This window comes from Harpegnathos saltator, unplaced genomic scaffold (genome assembly GCF_003227715.2).
Source record: "Harpegnathos saltator strain DR-91 unplaced genomic scaffold, Hsal_v8.6 scaffold774, whole genome shotgun sequence".
In the NCBI taxonomy this organism is placed as follows: domain Eukaryota; kingdom Metazoa; phylum Arthropoda; class Insecta; order Hymenoptera; family Formicidae; genus Harpegnathos; species Harpegnathos saltator.
This window is the reverse complement of record NW_020230620.1, coordinates 622,934-638,766: the sequence shown is the minus strand read 5'-3', so window position 1 is coordinate 638,766 and position 15,833 is coordinate 622,934. Positions and strand designations below refer to the sequence as shown.

Genomic DNA, 15,833 nt, shown 5'->3' with positions numbered 1-15,833 from the left:
AGAGAGAGAGAGAGAGAGAGAGAGAGAGAGAGAAAGGGATATGTCACGAATTTGGTGTTTACTAATAGAAAAGACAATTCTTTGAGATGGCAGTGAATAATATTGCAAAATAAAAATCTATATAATATAGACTTCAAGGAAATTGTAATATATATACACACATACACACACACACACATGCACAGATTATATAAAATACTGTTTGCAAAGTATAAAGCGCTTCACAAAAATGTGTGAGGTTATGGTGCTGTTTGACGGCTACTCCAAACGATTGAATGAGACGACGATGGATGCAAATTGTTCTTGTACGCTGATAAAAGGTCCCAAATTGATCATAGTCGACACAATGACAGCTTGGGACCGTGAAAAATTGTTGAATGGTACGAGAGGAATTATACATGTCAATGTATCCGATGTATCAGCATATTTTTTTAATATATATTTTTCTTTTTTTCCCTAGCACTTGCACAGCACAATGTTAGCCCAACAGATGTTGATTATGTTGTTTGCACTCATGGTCACTCTGACCATATAGGGAACAACAATCTATTTACAAACGCAGAACATATCGTAGGATTCACTGTTCATCATGGTACCATGTTTTTTGAGAAGAATATTATAGCTGGTTTGTTCAGTTTATTAAATGTTAATAAATACAGTGATGTTTCAACTATATAAATAGCACATATAAGTGAACAGTGCGAATATAAAAGATCCTAATATAAAGTCACCATAGTAATTGTAGATGCTTAATAATTTATAACTATATCATTAAGAGAAAGAAAGAGCATAATGCACAAAATATTAATATATTCTAGATAATCTGCTTTGAATCCGCTCTTCAATGGCAGAAAAATTATTATGTACCTACAACAATACTTGAGGAATTTACTTAAGATTCTTTTTCTTGCAACAATGACTAAAAAAGTTTTATTTCTTTAAATACAGAGGATTATGAGCTTTGTCCAGGTGTTAAAGTTATAGCTACTCCAGGGCACACTGCGGAAGATGTTACCGTAATAGTAGAAACAATAAGAAATGGCGAGAAGACATGCTTTGCTATTACAGGTATTCGTTAGTTTCAGAAATTGTTTCATACATTTTTCTTAATAAATTATGTGCATTTTTGATCATTGTGATATTACATGTTAATACATGTATAATTATGTTACACTAAATGTATATTATAATTATTTGCTTTAGAAAAGTGCTTAAATTTCACATTTTTGCAGGAGATTTATTTGAGAAGGAAGAAGATATTTTGTCACCACACATCTGGAGATCTGTGGGTGCACCGGAATTATTAGAAAGTCAGTATATGATGAGGCAATATGTAATAAATCTTGCAGATTTTATTATACCTGGGCATGGCCCGATGTTTCGTGTAACCGACGATATAAGAAAGATTATAAATAGCCAGCAACCGTCTCAATAACTGTAAAGTCAGTTTCAATATAAAGCTGATATTATTTTCATTATTTTTACAAATACTTTATTAAACCTTGCAAAGTGTGGTACATGGTATCACATTACTCATTGTATGTATACATTGCAATTATTACACGTTACACCGGATTCACAAATATATATATATATATATCATTTATTTATATGAAGGAGCAATATATGTTCACCAAATGTTCACCGTTGCGATTTAACGTAACGACGCAAACCAATACGACTTATATTTTAAAATGAATCTTTCGCGATATACATCGATTTATTTTAAAGAACTAATTTGCAATTGATATATGTATGTTGTAAATATTCTTCTATGCAGACATTCTCTTCCATTCTAAGAATTCGCTCTTAAGGTATCTACCCTACATTCGCAAACAATTTTATCAAATCTTCACAGCCAACGACTAAATTAAGAGTCCTCGCATCTTCATTTGTAACTTCACATTCTTATTTCAAAATTATCTTATAATTGGTTTATATCTATAATAATATCTATATAGTAAAGCTTTGGGGATGCAACATCTATTTTTATTCGACCATAATCGGGATTTGTAACAATGCCAAGAAGTCAATAAATATCTGCTTTCCGAATGTATAAATTAATCGATGAATCTTTGAAGCATCTACCGTCTCTTGTACGTTGCTTCCTAATCATTAAAGCAATTGCATTAAAGTAATTACACTGCATAAATTATAAGACTCGAGTGCTCCGCACTCTACAAATAGTGTAGTTGGACTTTGTACAACAGCAAAATCAATATTTGCCGATCGCTAAAACCATTTAAATTAAGTTCCTACGACCGAAAGATTCTCGTTCGTGCGTCGCCGTTATAGAATCAATGCAGAATACTTCCAAATACAATTTGGAAACGCAACATAAGCAAGTCTATTATACAATCGCTTTACACCACAGTTCACATACACAGAGTCGATATACAATTTTTATTACGCATGTCTAACGTACTAAGTCAATTTTTTATCGAACAACTCTCTATCGTTTTTTTTGGTTATCATACTCAGACGCATAATGCATATTAATTAGATACAGGTTGTCGATCTTGCGTCATAAAGGTATTTCACTTTATCGCCGCATATTTCCGTTACAGTTTCCACCGGCTACTAAAATTAAACCGCCTGATAACATAATACTATACAGTGGTCATTAAAAAAGTTAATCTACTTACAAACCTAGCAAAACCAATAAATATAATGTAACATATCTGTACTTGCGAGAAAAGGTGGCTAATATCTGTCTGTCTAATTTTTAACCGTGAAGGTCTTATTGAAGGGGGTATATGCGAAAATAAAAGCAATTTATTCTCAGTTGTATCTGCTGTGTACCAGTTTCTAGTGTATCGTTCATGCATCTCTATTTATTCTTTATAGTTAAAATTATATGGATAGTGTCAAAAAAAAATAATAATGGAAAACTGAAATTTACATAAACTCGAATATCTAGAATAATCTAAAACAATAGTTGTTCAATCTATTCAACGTGTCATTTTGAAAAGTTTAAATTGTTTCTCATAAACTTCTGCAGCTGAAAAATAAATGAAGATTAGCCCTTTTTCTGTCAAGATACTAATAAGTTATATATATATATATATATATATATATATATATTTATATTAGAATGCGTTCCACACTTTCCAATTTAGCATTCGATTTAGCATCGAGAATTGCTACATGGTAGGAAATACGACTAGCTCCTTAAGTTCAACGGCTGATGTATAACTCCAGCGACGTTTCTTTTTTTTTTTACAGAACTCACTGTGAACTTATTGTGACCAGTACATTTATAAGTCGCGTACATAATCGCTTACAGTGGCTCATGCTCAAGATCTGTTGGATATGACAATGTTAGTACTTTGCCGTGATCTTTATAATTAATGCATGTACGAAGACTGTCCCAAAAATATCCGACCTCTGCGTATATTTTTATTCCTGGGCATCCTATTGCAGACAACAGCCATTCAGCGTTTAAAGAAGATTCTAAGGAACATCCCTATCTAGTTGCACGACCCAACACTTGTTCAGCCGGCAACAGTACGCAGTTGCGCAATGAGCGGCGAGAATTTCGAGCGTCGCGTTTCATAATAACCGAGCGAGTCGAGTAGAGAATATTATGCATTAAATTTTGCTACAAATTTGCCCACATAATTGGCATAATCCGCAAAGTTTATGGTGATGACTCTATGAGTGATACGCAAATAAGAGTGGTTTAGGCGGTTCAGAGAGCGGAAAACGTGGAATGCGAGTCACAATCAACGAAAATCATCGTTTGACCGTGCGAGAATTAGAAGAGGATCTCCTTGGATCCCAAAATTTATCGTTTCTCGAATTTTGACTGAAGATCTGGGGAAGAGCCGCGTGCATTGCAAAATTCGTTCCACGAGTGCTCACGAAAGACCAAAAGGATTTTCGAGTTGAAGTTGTCGAAGACATTCTGGAATCTATCCAAAAAGAAATCCAGAGTTGCTCAAAAGAGTTATATTATTGGCGATGAAACAAAAGCACACACGGCATTGTCCAACTGCGCCAACCCCCGTACAGTCCAGGTATAGCCCCATGTAACTTCTGGTAATTTCCCAAGTTTAAAGGCAAAAGCTCCGTTGAAAGGCAAAAGATTTAACAATGTCGAGGAAATAAAACGAAATGCGACGAGGCAGCTAGTGGCTGTCACAAAAAAGACAACTTCCAGGACCGCTTCCGGAAGTGGGTAGACCGCTGGAAGAAGGTCAGCGCTTCCAAAGGCGACGTCATTTATATTACTCCGGAGTAATTTTTTTCTCACGATATGGCCAAAGGTCGGATATTTTTGGGACAGACCTCGTATCTCGTACATTATATTTTTTTCTTTCTCTCTAAACGGCTCACGGATATCGATATTTTCGCCTTAATAATTGAAGACAAATTACGTTATAAAAGAAGCATTCATTGGCCGCATTCCAAAGTGTAGTCAAGTTGAACCACTGTGCGCGAGTCGTACAAGGGTGAGTGAACGAAGTAAAACGAAATGTGAGCAGCACGGCTATAGGACAGAATTTTACAAGTGTCTGCCGACCAGACCTGGCAGGGCGACTCGTGTGTGCAGCGGTAGTGGTCCCGGACTAACTTCTCCCATCACAGTCCCCAGCTGTCCCACAAAGTATTAAACACACATCAAGAATCGACTCCGGATCCTCCCGCGCGTATATCATTTCGCGCGTTCGACATTGATTCGTACATTGATCACGTTCAACAGCCACACCAAACATTTGCGTGTTGTATACTCATTTGGACTGAGATTTTTACTTTATGTATGTACAAGAAGACAAAGAGCTGTACCAGCGATCATCGAGTTATTTCTGTAGTCTATTCTATCGCGATTTGACTCTTCAAATGCAATCTAATCTACCAGGTGCGTCAAGTCAAATGGATCGTCCAAAGTGAAATTTGCGGGACATGCTGATTTTTTCCAAGAGTACGTTGCGATTCGAAATTTTCTTCATTTTTCATCTCAACTTTCTTCTACATAATGCGTATTATGCGCCGTAATACTGAATATCTTACTGTTCGAGGAAAATAAAATAAGAAGAATGAAGATCGTGATCTAGTTACATCAAGTGTCGCATCTAGTGCATCGTATTCGCTACGCATTGGCTTTTGTGTCAAATTATAAATAATAGTTAATGTCACTGTAAACGTACGTGTGTGTTGTGTGAGCGTGTAATATCACTTTCTAGAAATATCTATATACGTATATTGAAAGTACGTATGACAAAACTGCTTCCGAACCAAGAATTAACTTCGACAACGCTAGTCGGGAAAGCTATTAAACCACCTGATACAGTGTACCAGAGAATTGCTAGATATCTTACACTTACATTTACATTGAATTCAATGCTTAAACGTAAATATGGATGGATAAGGTCACCAACACATAGATATATATATATATATATATATACACACATATATATATGAGTATATATATATATATATATATGTACATAAATATAAATTGAACGTAAACTAAAATAAACTTAACGGCCAAAAACTTTTTCACAACGGCAACCTACGTGCAGAGCTCCTTACGCTCGTCTGTGAATAAACAAAATAACAATACACAAAATCAAAGAAGAGAAAAAATAATTATAAAAACATAAGTAGATACTTGCTATATTGCAGCATGCATATTAGAAAAGTACAGCAGCACTGCGGGGTAATGAATGTCCATTCTTCTTTAGCATGCAAAAATACTTAAGAAATATCAGTTTGTAAGTAAACGTAATATTATATAGGGAATCGCTTGAAACGGAAAATTGAAATATTTTTTTAAATCTGAATATACCTCAAAAGAGAGAGAGAGAGAGAGAGAGAGAGAGAGAGAGAGAGAGAGAGAGAGAGAGTATAAGAGCGAGAGAAATTTATGTACATATGTATGTGTAAAAACTGATTTAAATAGTTCAAAAAAGCAAACGTGACGGGCTTTGATTATTTATCCTCTCAAAATCGTTACAATGTGTCTAATGAAATGCACTTTGAATTGCAAAATTTGGAATGAAAGAAAAAAAAAGAAATAGATAAAAGTAGTTAAAGTTAAGAAAGTTAATTATATTGAGTACTACATTAAATGTTAAAATGTAAGAAACGTTTGGAATGTAAATTGCGATTGATATATCTTGAGATGGCCAAAAAAATATTTAAATACTCCGTTTCTGGCGAATCATTCTGTATAAGTCCCACAATATAAGGACTCAAAGATCACAGCAGCAACAATTCATCTCTTAACACCTTAAGATCACTAATCGCTAATGGTTTGTGTAATTAAAATTAATGAATACGGAAAATTATGTTTAATGCTCGACTTGAGCGTCGCATAGAAAGCCTAGTAAAGATTGTTCGTTTTTGAGACAGAAAAATGCAAAGTATGTTTCCCGATATGCCGGTACGATTCTAACGTATGCCCAGCATACAAAATAATGAGAAATGTTATTGTCTCTATTTACCTCGATTGCCAAACTTGACCTTCTTTTCGCATCTATCGGTAATTTATCGTTTTTATCGTTTTTTGGTAATTTCGATGATGAAGGTAAACAATAATATATTTAGAGTGCCTTCGAGTTTCAGATTGTCACACTTCGAGCATTCTTTGTAAACGAATCTATAAAACACAAAAATAGAAGTGACTCGTAAACAGAGTTAGACAAAATACTCGTACAAGCTCTCTTCATATCGCTTATGCGTGCTCTAAACTGATGTACGAAATTGTTACTTATCATTACATATCAGGAAACACTCTATATACATCTTAAAGAGACGAAGTAGCACTAGAATCATTTATATTGTAATACTATTCATATGTTAATACTTTCGGAAAATCACGACGTGATATACCTAAGCCGCAATCATTTCAGGAGACGAGAATATGCTCGTTTTCTCTTTCTTTTCTTTTTTTGTTAGATCTTAGGTACACAGATTATCGTTCGCCCGTGTTTCAGGTCATGGTTACAACGTTCGTAATGGAATACATCCTTCCATTCCGATGATTCTCAGGTCTTCATCATCATCATCATCATCGTCATTATCATCATCGGAATCGGAATCACCATCATCATTTCTCTTTCTCTAGAAAAACCGTTGAAAAAACGCAGTCAAACGTGCACTCCGCAAATGTCTCATTGTGAGTTTGCGAAAGAGAGGCCAAGACACGCTTAAGCGTTAAACAGATTGGAAGCTTATCATCTTTACATTAAACATAATTTTCGGATATAATTTTCAAATTTATGACGAAACTTATCGTATCTCTTTCACTCTCTCTTTCTCTACCGCTCTCCCCCTCTTTCTCTCGCTCTCTCACTCTCCCCCTCCCCCCCTCTCTCTCTCTCACTCTCTCTCTCTCTCTTTCATTACAATATAAATATCACACGCATTACGTTATCACTTATATCCACTTACAAACCCACTGGCGTTAACTCTTTATTATGTGTCTATTAAAAATAATCGAGGAGAACAGTTTCGCGTATCTGTTGCGGTTATAGTCACTTGAACAAAACAACACACGCAATTTCTATAGCTGTTCGCAATATTGCGATCTGTATATTTCGTGATTTATCAATTTACAATATTAATATAGTAAGTAAAGCGAGAAGAAGTTAGTTTGCGGTTTATAAACAACAATACACACATACATTCCTTGAACATATCTCATGTATTCTCAACAAAACAGAACAATTGAAATTCGTGTATTTACAATCCTATTATTATTTGCAAAATTATGTTATCACTGACATATTCCATCCAAAAGATTAGTTCAGAAAAACAAGAAAGTAGCGTTAGCCAGCAGAGTTAGTCTCTTACATGCATTAGACAGTCAAACTCATTTTATATAAAAGAATTCAGGACGATCGGTGCAAATGTAAAGAGAGGCGATCGGGAATCTATATATATATATATATATATATATATATATATATATATATATATATATATATATATGTATATATATATATATATATATATATATATATATATATGTATATGTATATATACGTAAACCACACATGGTTAAACTTTCTCTATATATTGTCTAAATCGTTTATACTTTACAGAGTGAATCACCGGAAACGAAACGCTTGAACGTCTGTCTTAGATTTAAAAATATAAAAAGATGTGGACAGAACACAACTCAGGCGAATCCAAGGTTAAATCATGTTCTACATATTTTTTTCGTATCTTCGAATCCAAGAGAGACGCAATTTGTTTTGTTTCTCGCAACTTGCCTTATATATATACATAAATATAAATATAAATATATATATATATATATATATAGGGCTTACGTAAAAATATCATTTACAATAATATACACGTAGCCATAGGCTATTAATGTTTACACTAAGACGCCCACACTTGGAATAAATAGGAGAAAAGGGGTTAAAAATTCTTATGTATATTAGGAAAATATTAGTAGACCGTAATATTATTCGCAGACTTTCGTATAAAATGAAAAGTAGTGTATATGTGGCGTTAGTGTCCGCGTTAATGCACGAGATTTAGCGTCAGGATGTCGATCGCGTAGTTACATAATAATTAACAAGTAAATCATAAATTTCAGTCACGTCAACAAGTACAAGGTGTGTGTACTTCCACCGTAAAATAACGGCTCTTCTAAGAAGACCTAGATATAGTGGTTAAGTCTGTGATGATTTCTACCTTCTGTGTAAATTGAGAATTACATAGGGTTCATCGGGGTTAGTAATGTCTGTGCTGTTAGGCTGATAGCACGGGTTAACAGTGTAATTGAGATTAGGCTGATGAAAACTCACCGGCTGAACACTGGTCCTCCGTCGCTCCATTTCGCGATCTTCCAGACAGAAGTCGGAGTCGGAATCAACTTTTCTCGCGACGTCATCCTGTATGGTGTATAAAAAAGATAAACATTATTATGAATGTTTACACAGAAGAAGGCTGAGAATATTTTCGTCATTTCGTTGCAGAAATATTTTCGCTCTCTCACACTCCTCTCGTATCAACGATCAAATCTGTCTCGGACAGTAACAAAATATATATATATATATATATAATATACGCTCGTTACGTGCCGATCGCGCTTTTTACCGTATACAATTTCGTACCTGTGTCATTTGTTGCGTCGTCGTCAGTATTCTCGCGAGTGGACTACAACAGACCGGCAACGTTTCTAACAACGTAGGCCTAGAGTGCGTCAGCAGAGGCTTCATGTATTTTGTATCGAAATCGCCCCAAATTCTGGCGAGCAACGCTTTCTCGTTGGGTTTCATACCGCCGCTTCCGCCACCGCCGCCGACACTGCTGCTACCACCACCACCACCGCCGCCACCGCCAGCGCTGCCGCCGCCGCCGCCGCCGCTGCCACTACCACCGCTTCCGCTCCCGCCGCCGCCTGGCAACGATCCATCCTGCATAGAATTATACTGTGAAATGTGAATAACATGTCGGTTATCCATCCTGTATGATCGTGAATCTGCTTCTTTGTTCCCCAATTTTTTTGTTAACATAGATATAACATATGTATATATCACATTCTCTCAAGCGGATATTTGTTCGTAAATATAACACCATGTTAGAACAAGATTCAGATATCCTTAATATCCTATTCTTGTTTTATCAGGCACAGATGCCAAATGCATAAACACATGACGTGTAACCACAATAATAGCCCTTTTAATTTGTATCCGGAATTACCTTCATCATTAATTATGAAATATATACATGCTTCATTTCTATATCATTATTCTCGTGTCCTGTATTAAGTACGTTTGCGTGGGTACTGTTAATGAATGGAAATATTTCAATGCCCTCCAGCTACTCGTCAACATACAGAATGGATAACGAAAACCATACTGAAAAAAAAAAAAACCGCAAAAGCTCATGCAGTCGAAGAAATTCAATTGGAAGCTTATGAAATAAAACTGTAATTCTCCCATTGACAAGGAATTTATAAATAAAGAATAAACATGCATTAGCATGCTATGACAATACTAATGATACAAGGAATAATAGTATGCGTCTGCTTTAACAAAATTTCTACAATAATGATATTTTAGGAGTTTGCAGAAGTTTGTTGAGTTATCTATCTCGTATGATCTACGTTTAACTCGATACTAATTCTGTAAATTAGGGAAGATCTATTTGTGACCTGTGAAATACTTACACTACGCGTTCCATTATGAGAGAGACCTTCAATTTCCTCGTCTACTCCGACGCTACAAATGTAACAATGGTGTAAATGACAGTAAGAAACGATATATTATATGTAAGATTGATTAACTGGCGATTAAGGTCGATGAGTTGTTTACGACTGGCTGAAATCACGTTTGAGTAAATCACTTACGGAATATTGAACCAGCTTAAGAATTGCGTTGTTGCGCCGCCTTGCAAAATAACTGTCAATATCACAATTAAGCTTGTCGTGGTTAACATAGCTTGTCTGGCGTCGGACACGGTGTTCCTGATGGCGAGGGCAAAACTCATAGCACCGCGTAATCCCGCGAAGAACAGCATGTGCTGATAGTTCAGCGATATCTTCGGCTTTCGCGCCAGGTTCAGAATGAAAGACAACGGGTAAACGTTAGCCGCGCGACCTAATAACGCGCATAGCTGAGACGGTGTTAAGGTTCATGAATTTCAATCTTTTAAATTTCACTTGAAGACTTATTGTGTTGTATAAGGATACAAATCCTGCAAAGATGAAACCAGGATCAAAGTGATGCTTCGGGAAGGTGAACATCGACACTCCGATATAACTGAATATGAAATTCTCGGCTAAAAAGTTCAATAACTCAAACAACTGCTTCGTGCGTTGACGTGAATCCAGACTTAGATTGTTATAAGTGTAATGAGCCTGGCATATTCCGCAAAATAGAACAGCGACCACGCCTGTAATGTTTTTTTCGCAATATAATAAACTTGTATTCAGATGTGTGTGTACAATGTATATAAAATGATAAAAATATAAAAAAAAAAAAAACGTGAGACTTTGTTCTCTCTTATCTGTTATTTTTTAAGGATAAATTTCAAACAAAAAAACGCTTATTCAAATCAACAGCAACAATCTTTACAATTTTAACTGTTTCCTCTTAATTTTGCTGTCAAGTTTAATTTATATACTGCATACGACTTAGGAAATATCTCGTATTTGGCAAACCATACATTAAGAACAGGTAATGAAATATCTCATTTGTATAATCTCTTTGTATAATCGCGTACTGATAACACGTTAAATATAAAAATCAATGCATGCGTAAATTTTGTATGCTGGTGTTATGGGTTACCTGTAAGGTCAGAAGCTTCAGCAATTAAAAATGTACTGTAGGACATTAAGACGAACAACGCCGATTCTAAGAGAGGGAAATCCCGTACCCTGGTGAACTTTGTTAACAACGCTGTGATGCAGCCCATGGTGGCACCAATGAAAAGTGACAGACTAAATATTCCTACGAAATCTCCGAACGCTTGGAAGAACGCCACCGTCTCGAAACCGCCCGACCCTGACTGGTATCGCTCTGCATAGTTTTGTATCGAACTGAAATCAAAATTTACTCTCTCAATATTATACAGTTTGTTAAATCCGTATCGTTAAATTCAATTTAATATACAATAGAATCCCTACGAGATATTCAGTTTTTATGTACCTACCCGCTAAGTACAAGGGCAACCGCATCGTTCAACACGCTCTCACCAAACACCAAGGCATACAGGTTAACATCTACGTGTAAGTCGTTAAATATGGATATTATTGTCAAAGGATCCGTGGGAGATATCAGAGCGCCGAAGTATAGAGTGTCCAGGAACGTGAACGACGTGGAGAGATGCGGTATCAATTGTATGAAGGCGTACATCAAAGCTCTATATATGTATACATATATACGTATTAAACGTTTATCTTTTTTACAGATAACAGAAGACCAAAGAGCGAACCATTTAAGACAGATGTTATTCTTTATAATTAGCAGTATGTGGAACATAGATAAGCTAAATCAATGATATCACATGCACTAATTAACATTGATGCAATTTCTGCTTTGTCTTCAGGCGTCTGTCAATCTGATATTTGTCTTTAAATGTTCATCAAATAAATAACATACTTTAAAGAAAATATTTACCCTATAACAAAGGCTGATATAGAAGTTCCTATTAAAGCATACATAAGAATAGCACCCAGATTTCGAAAAAAGTATTTCTGCAACAGTTTATCACAGATAGAAATTAATTGTTATACATCTAAATACCGTTAACCTTTTCAATTATTAAAGAAATAAGAATAACATACTTACACGTTTTAAACTGTATCCTGCATGGAAAATGATAGGAGGCAATATAATATTGAAGAATATTTCAGGATCAAATGTTGCCTGCCAAAGAAATTGTAATAATATTAACTTCAATATATGATAATACTGCTTAGAAGATTAGAATCTTTTTAATATTTAAAATCTAACAAGTAGACAACTACTTTTTTTTTTAAATTAGTTTAGTCATACTGCAAAAGTAATTTATTCACCTTCAAATCAATCTCGTTATCTTCCTTATAAATTTCACCACGAAAAGAATATGCAAATGTTTTGTTTTTTACAATGCCACCACCCTTATCCTCTGGGAAACGTAACCATAATGTATCCGGTGGGACGGACTGATTATACTTGCTGCTGTTATCTGGAACTACTGGCATATGGAGAATAGTACTACTTGTTGTGAAGCCATATCGTATTATCGCTCCTATGATCAAGCCTATAATAGAAAAAAAAATATTGCAAAGAAATGTATTAAACTGTTCTGCTTGAAATGTTGGTTTGATATCAATAATATCCAAGTGATTGAAGGAAAGAATTTTGCAATATCTTTGTTTGCAAAAGTTTGCAAGAACTGAAGCTTGCTTTTGTAATCAAGTTACATTGACAGATATATCGAACAAAACTTAATTATTGAGAGATGTTTTAGTGCGTCCTCTGATACTAAAACTTTCGGAATTTGACACTTCATACATGCAGGACTCACAATAGATATATGATGATTGAAAATTATCACGATCGTAATAAAGATGGCGAAAGTAACGTTAAATTTTCTAGTTTTTTTTTTTTTTTTTTTTTTACGGCGTAATGTTGATTAAATTCGACATGAGAAAATAATATATCGGATACTACTGATAGCAGACGACTCACCATAGATGACAGCTAGGCCAGTCTCATGGAGGAACCTCAAACGGCGGTGCTTGAACATCCATATCGTTAAAACGGTTAAGATTAATAGGAAAGTGTAAAGCAAAAGGTTGAGACTGTCCAGCCGATGCAAGAGCTGTGCTTTTGCGTCCAACTCGATGTCCGTCGCAGCGCCGTTGCATAGTTCCAGAAGAAAAATACAAAGAATTCCGAGAAACAAGAGTCGTACACCGCCGTTCGCCGCCATCTTTACTCGGTAACGGCCTGCAAGGCGATTTTTATGTGAAGTCAGGTTAACCAACAAAAAAACTTGATGAAAATAAAATTACTAAATTAGATATAGTTACCTTACCTACAACTGCAAGTTAAACATTGTCCTAAAATAGTCTTCGTTATTTAATCGATAATTTATAATAAATTATAAATATTAAAATAATATATAAAACAATGTTTTAATAATTTTGAAACAAAAAACATTTTGATAAAATGAGAAACATTCCGGTACATGCCGATATATTTACGCCTTTTCTTATATTTTTACTACTTTTTTTGACATATTATATACATATGATATATAAAAAATCTAATATAAATAAATATTTTTATTACAAATATTGTCACAATAAATTATATTCGATCTTGTCGAAAATATAAAGAATTAAGTAAAAAAATGATTAGTAGTAGTAGAAGTAAAAAGAAAAGAAAAGTATCGTATATATCTAATCTATAATCTTCTATAATTTTCACGCTGTTGGGATGTAGATCTGGTTGTTAGAGTTGAGTAGATAAAAGGTAGAATAGATGCGAGTGCCAAACAGAGACCAATCACTGGTCGATACCATACCCAAGCAAAACCGATCACTAGCAAACTGATGGACATGGACACTGATATAGTCAGAGATTCAACCGCTATTATACCACAAAGGAATGTCGAGTTTAGTATAATGGTTTTTAGTATATTTGCCAAACACGTCGCTGCCACAAAGAGCACTAGCCACCCTAATCCTCTATAATAAGAATGATATATTGATTAATCAAAACTTTACATACTGTCCATATTGATATTTTGTTGCCAAATAAGATTATACAAATTTTTGTTGTAAGGTGACGTTATCTTAATGTATGAAACATTTATATTATACTTATATTTCTTTCTGTAATATATTACCTGATGGTCCAAGTTCGCCAATAATTGTGGACATGCTCCAAGTGGAACATTTGATCGACCGAAATCTTGTGTTTTCGCTGTAACAAAATTTCTTCACCATGGTGCGTGTAATATGGTTTGATTACATCTTTCTCTAGTAAACCCACCACTGAACAAACTTCTCCGCTTTTTCCTGCGTAAGAGAATTGTATTCTAATGTCTCCTACCTATAGGCAAAGCAACGAGGTTTAACAAATAGATGAAAAGCAAAATAAAGTTAAAAATCAATGTATGTCAAAATTTTCTTACAAACAACATACTTGTGGATTCCACAAATCTACACTATGGTAATACAATCCTGAATGCATTTTGATGTCCTTTCGTTCTGGTCTTTCATCACTGGTAACTTCCATAAAGTCATTAAACTTCTTTTTTAGTTCTGCTCCAAATGTATATGCACCAATCTTTACCTCATCTGCAATCTGCAACTGGCTCTTGATTGGCATTTCCTTTGGATTATGATGACCTGTGCGAATGTAGAAGTGGTCTGAATCTACAAGTTTATCCTTCCACTCTGTTGTATAATAATAGTGTTTTTCATCTTCTGTCATACCACCGTAACTAAAAGCATAAAGATCCAATTTTGGTATACCTTTTGATTTTAAGTTCTACTTTATGTTTCTTACTACCTTCTTTCTTCTTCAATTTCAACCCACTGATACATCTGAACTCTCCTTTTCAATTTCACACTAGACATAACAATTCCATAATCTGGCTCCGTTAGTGGCTCTGAGATTACCAAGTGTCCCGACAAGTATATCAAACAGCCTTGATACTCAGGCAATAATACCGTTGGATTAGAAATTACAACTATATTCTGCAAAGCCTCATCCAAAGAATATGCAACTCTCACAGCTCTCCCCTAAAAGAAACAAACTATTATATTTGTATAATTAAGTTCTTGGAACCATTTAATTAATAACGGGACTGTTACAAACCTCGTTCCAAAATAAAAGACACATTCCAATAGCAAACATTATAGATCCAATTATAACTGTGAGCCATGATTCTTTAAATTGCTCAGAAATTGTTGTTGGCACATTCATAGAGGTAGTTTGTCTGCCAGGGGGACGGTTCTGACTGAATCTATCGGTATTTCCTCTTTGGGATTGGCTATTTTGCTACAAAATATATGCTTCATGAATCTGTTTTACTCTGTCAATCTCGATATTGATAAAGCGAATCAATTTTGTTTAATATCATTAAAAAAACATTTATACTTACATTTGTGCGATACATCTCAATGATACTTATTATCAATGGAGTTATACTATTTGAAGATAGGTTTTCTTTACCCCCTATAACGGCCCGTCTACACAGGACGCAACAAAAATTGACCAATTACAGTCGAATGTGAGGAAAATGATCGACTATGATTGGTCAATTTTTGTGTTCTGCGATCTACATTTTCTATGTTGCGATCTATGTAGGCGGGCTGTTATTGAACTGTATTACATGCCTTGCCCACTTCTTCAGAGGGCGCA

The 15,833-nt window shown here is 34.9% G+C and overlaps 3 protein-coding genes across 6 annotated transcripts; 1 reads left to right on the top strand and 2 right to left on the bottom strand.

Moving 5' to 3' along the window:
* Positions 1 to 21: 21 nt before the first annotated feature.
* Positions 22 to 1,478, top strand: LOC105191345 (metallo-beta-lactamase domain-containing protein 1). Its single transcript, XM_011154669.3, has 4 exons — positions 22 to 380; positions 461 to 625; positions 949 to 1,068; positions 1,233 to 1,478. Exons 1-4 carry the CDS (start codon positions 230 to 232, stop codon positions 1,433 to 1,435), a joined length of 639 nt encoding a protein of 212 aa, XP_011152971.1. The 5' UTR covers positions 22 to 229; the 3' UTR covers positions 1,436 to 1,478.
* A 990-nt stretch (positions 1,479 to 2,468) lies between these two features.
* On the bottom strand, positions 2,469 to 13,423 carry Nhe3 (Na[+]/H[+] hydrogen exchanger 3). Of its 4 annotated transcripts, none has more exons than XM_011154671.3 (12): positions 13,146 to 13,422; positions 12,488 to 12,714; positions 12,261 to 12,338; positions 12,090 to 12,166; positions 11,623 to 11,832; positions 11,259 to 11,509; positions 10,661 to 10,863; positions 10,319 to 10,584; positions 10,139 to 10,190; positions 9,081 to 9,398; positions 8,772 to 8,858; positions 2,469 to 4,597 (listed from the first exon to the last, which is right to left on the bottom strand). In XM_011154671.3, exons 1-12 carry the CDS (start codon positions 13,387 to 13,389, stop codon positions 4,508 to 4,510), a joined length of 2,103 nt encoding a protein of 700 aa, XP_011152973.2. In that variant the 5' UTR covers positions 13,390 to 13,422; the 3' UTR covers positions 2,469 to 4,507. The 4 variants fall into 4 exon arrangements, with proteins under 4 accessions (XP_011152973.2, XP_019700702.2, XP_011152972.2 ...); XM_019845143.2 differs by lacking the exon at positions 2,469 to 4,597 and adding an exon at positions 5,455 to 5,544; XM_011154670.3 differs by lacking the exon at positions 2,469 to 4,597 and adding an exon at positions 6,452 to 7,071 and having other exon boundaries at positions 13,146 to 13,423.
* Positions 13,424 to 13,851: 428 nt separating this feature from the next.
* Positions 13,852 to 15,689, bottom strand: Tmem43 (Transmembrane protein 43). Its single transcript, XM_011154668.3, has 6 exons — positions 15,574 to 15,689; positions 15,288 to 15,470; positions 14,979 to 15,211; positions 14,610 to 14,910; positions 14,311 to 14,516; positions 13,852 to 14,149 (listed from the first exon to the last, which is right to left on the bottom strand). The coding sequence occupies exons 1-6, from the start codon at positions 15,586 to 15,588 to the stop codon at positions 13,867 to 13,869; spliced, it is 1,221 nt and encodes a 406-aa protein (XP_011152970.1). The 5' UTR covers positions 15,589 to 15,689; the 3' UTR covers positions 13,852 to 13,866.
* Between the last annotated feature and the right edge of the window lie 144 nt (positions 15,690 to 15,833).

What these genes read in the sequence shown, in the direction of transcription:
- Tmem43 (XM_011154668.3), bottom strand. An exon ending in TAGATTTGTGGAATCCACAA is followed by an intron (nt 14,517 to 14,609) that starts GTATGTTGTTTG and finishes CTTTGCCTATAG; the next exon opens with GTAGGAGACATTAGAATACA. An exon ending in TGGCGAACTTGGACCATCAG is followed by an intron (nt 14,150 to 14,310) that starts GTAATATATTAC and finishes TTCTTATTATAG; the next exon opens with AGGATTAGGGTGGCTAGTGC.
- Nhe3 (XM_011154670.3), bottom strand. Translation starts at nt 13,389, where the DNA reads ATGGCGGCGAACGGCGGTGTACGACTCTTGTTTCTCGGAATTCTTTGT. An exon ending in CAGGATACAGTTTAAAACGT is followed by an intron (nt 12,167 to 12,260) that starts GTAAGTATGTTA and finishes AAACTGTTGCAG; the next exon opens with AAATACTTTTTTCGAAATCT. An exon ending in GGAGGACCAGTGTTCAGCCG is followed by an intron (nt 7,072 to 8,771) that starts GTGAGTTTTCAT and finishes CGGTTTTTCTAG; the next exon opens with AGAAAGAGAAATGATGATGG.
- LOC105191345 (XM_011154669.3), top strand. Translation starts at nt 230, where the DNA reads ATGTGTGAGGTTATGGTGCTGTTTGACGGCTACTCCAAACGATTGAAT. An exon ending in CCGTGAAAAATTGTTGAATG is followed by an intron (nt 381 to 460) that starts GTACGAGAGGAA and finishes TTTTTTCCCTAG; the next exon opens with CACTTGCACAGCACAATGTT. An exon ending in GACATGCTTTGCTATTACAG is followed by an intron (nt 1,069 to 1,232) that starts GTATTCGTTAGT and finishes ACATTTTTGCAG; the next exon opens with GAGATTTATTTGAGAAGGAA.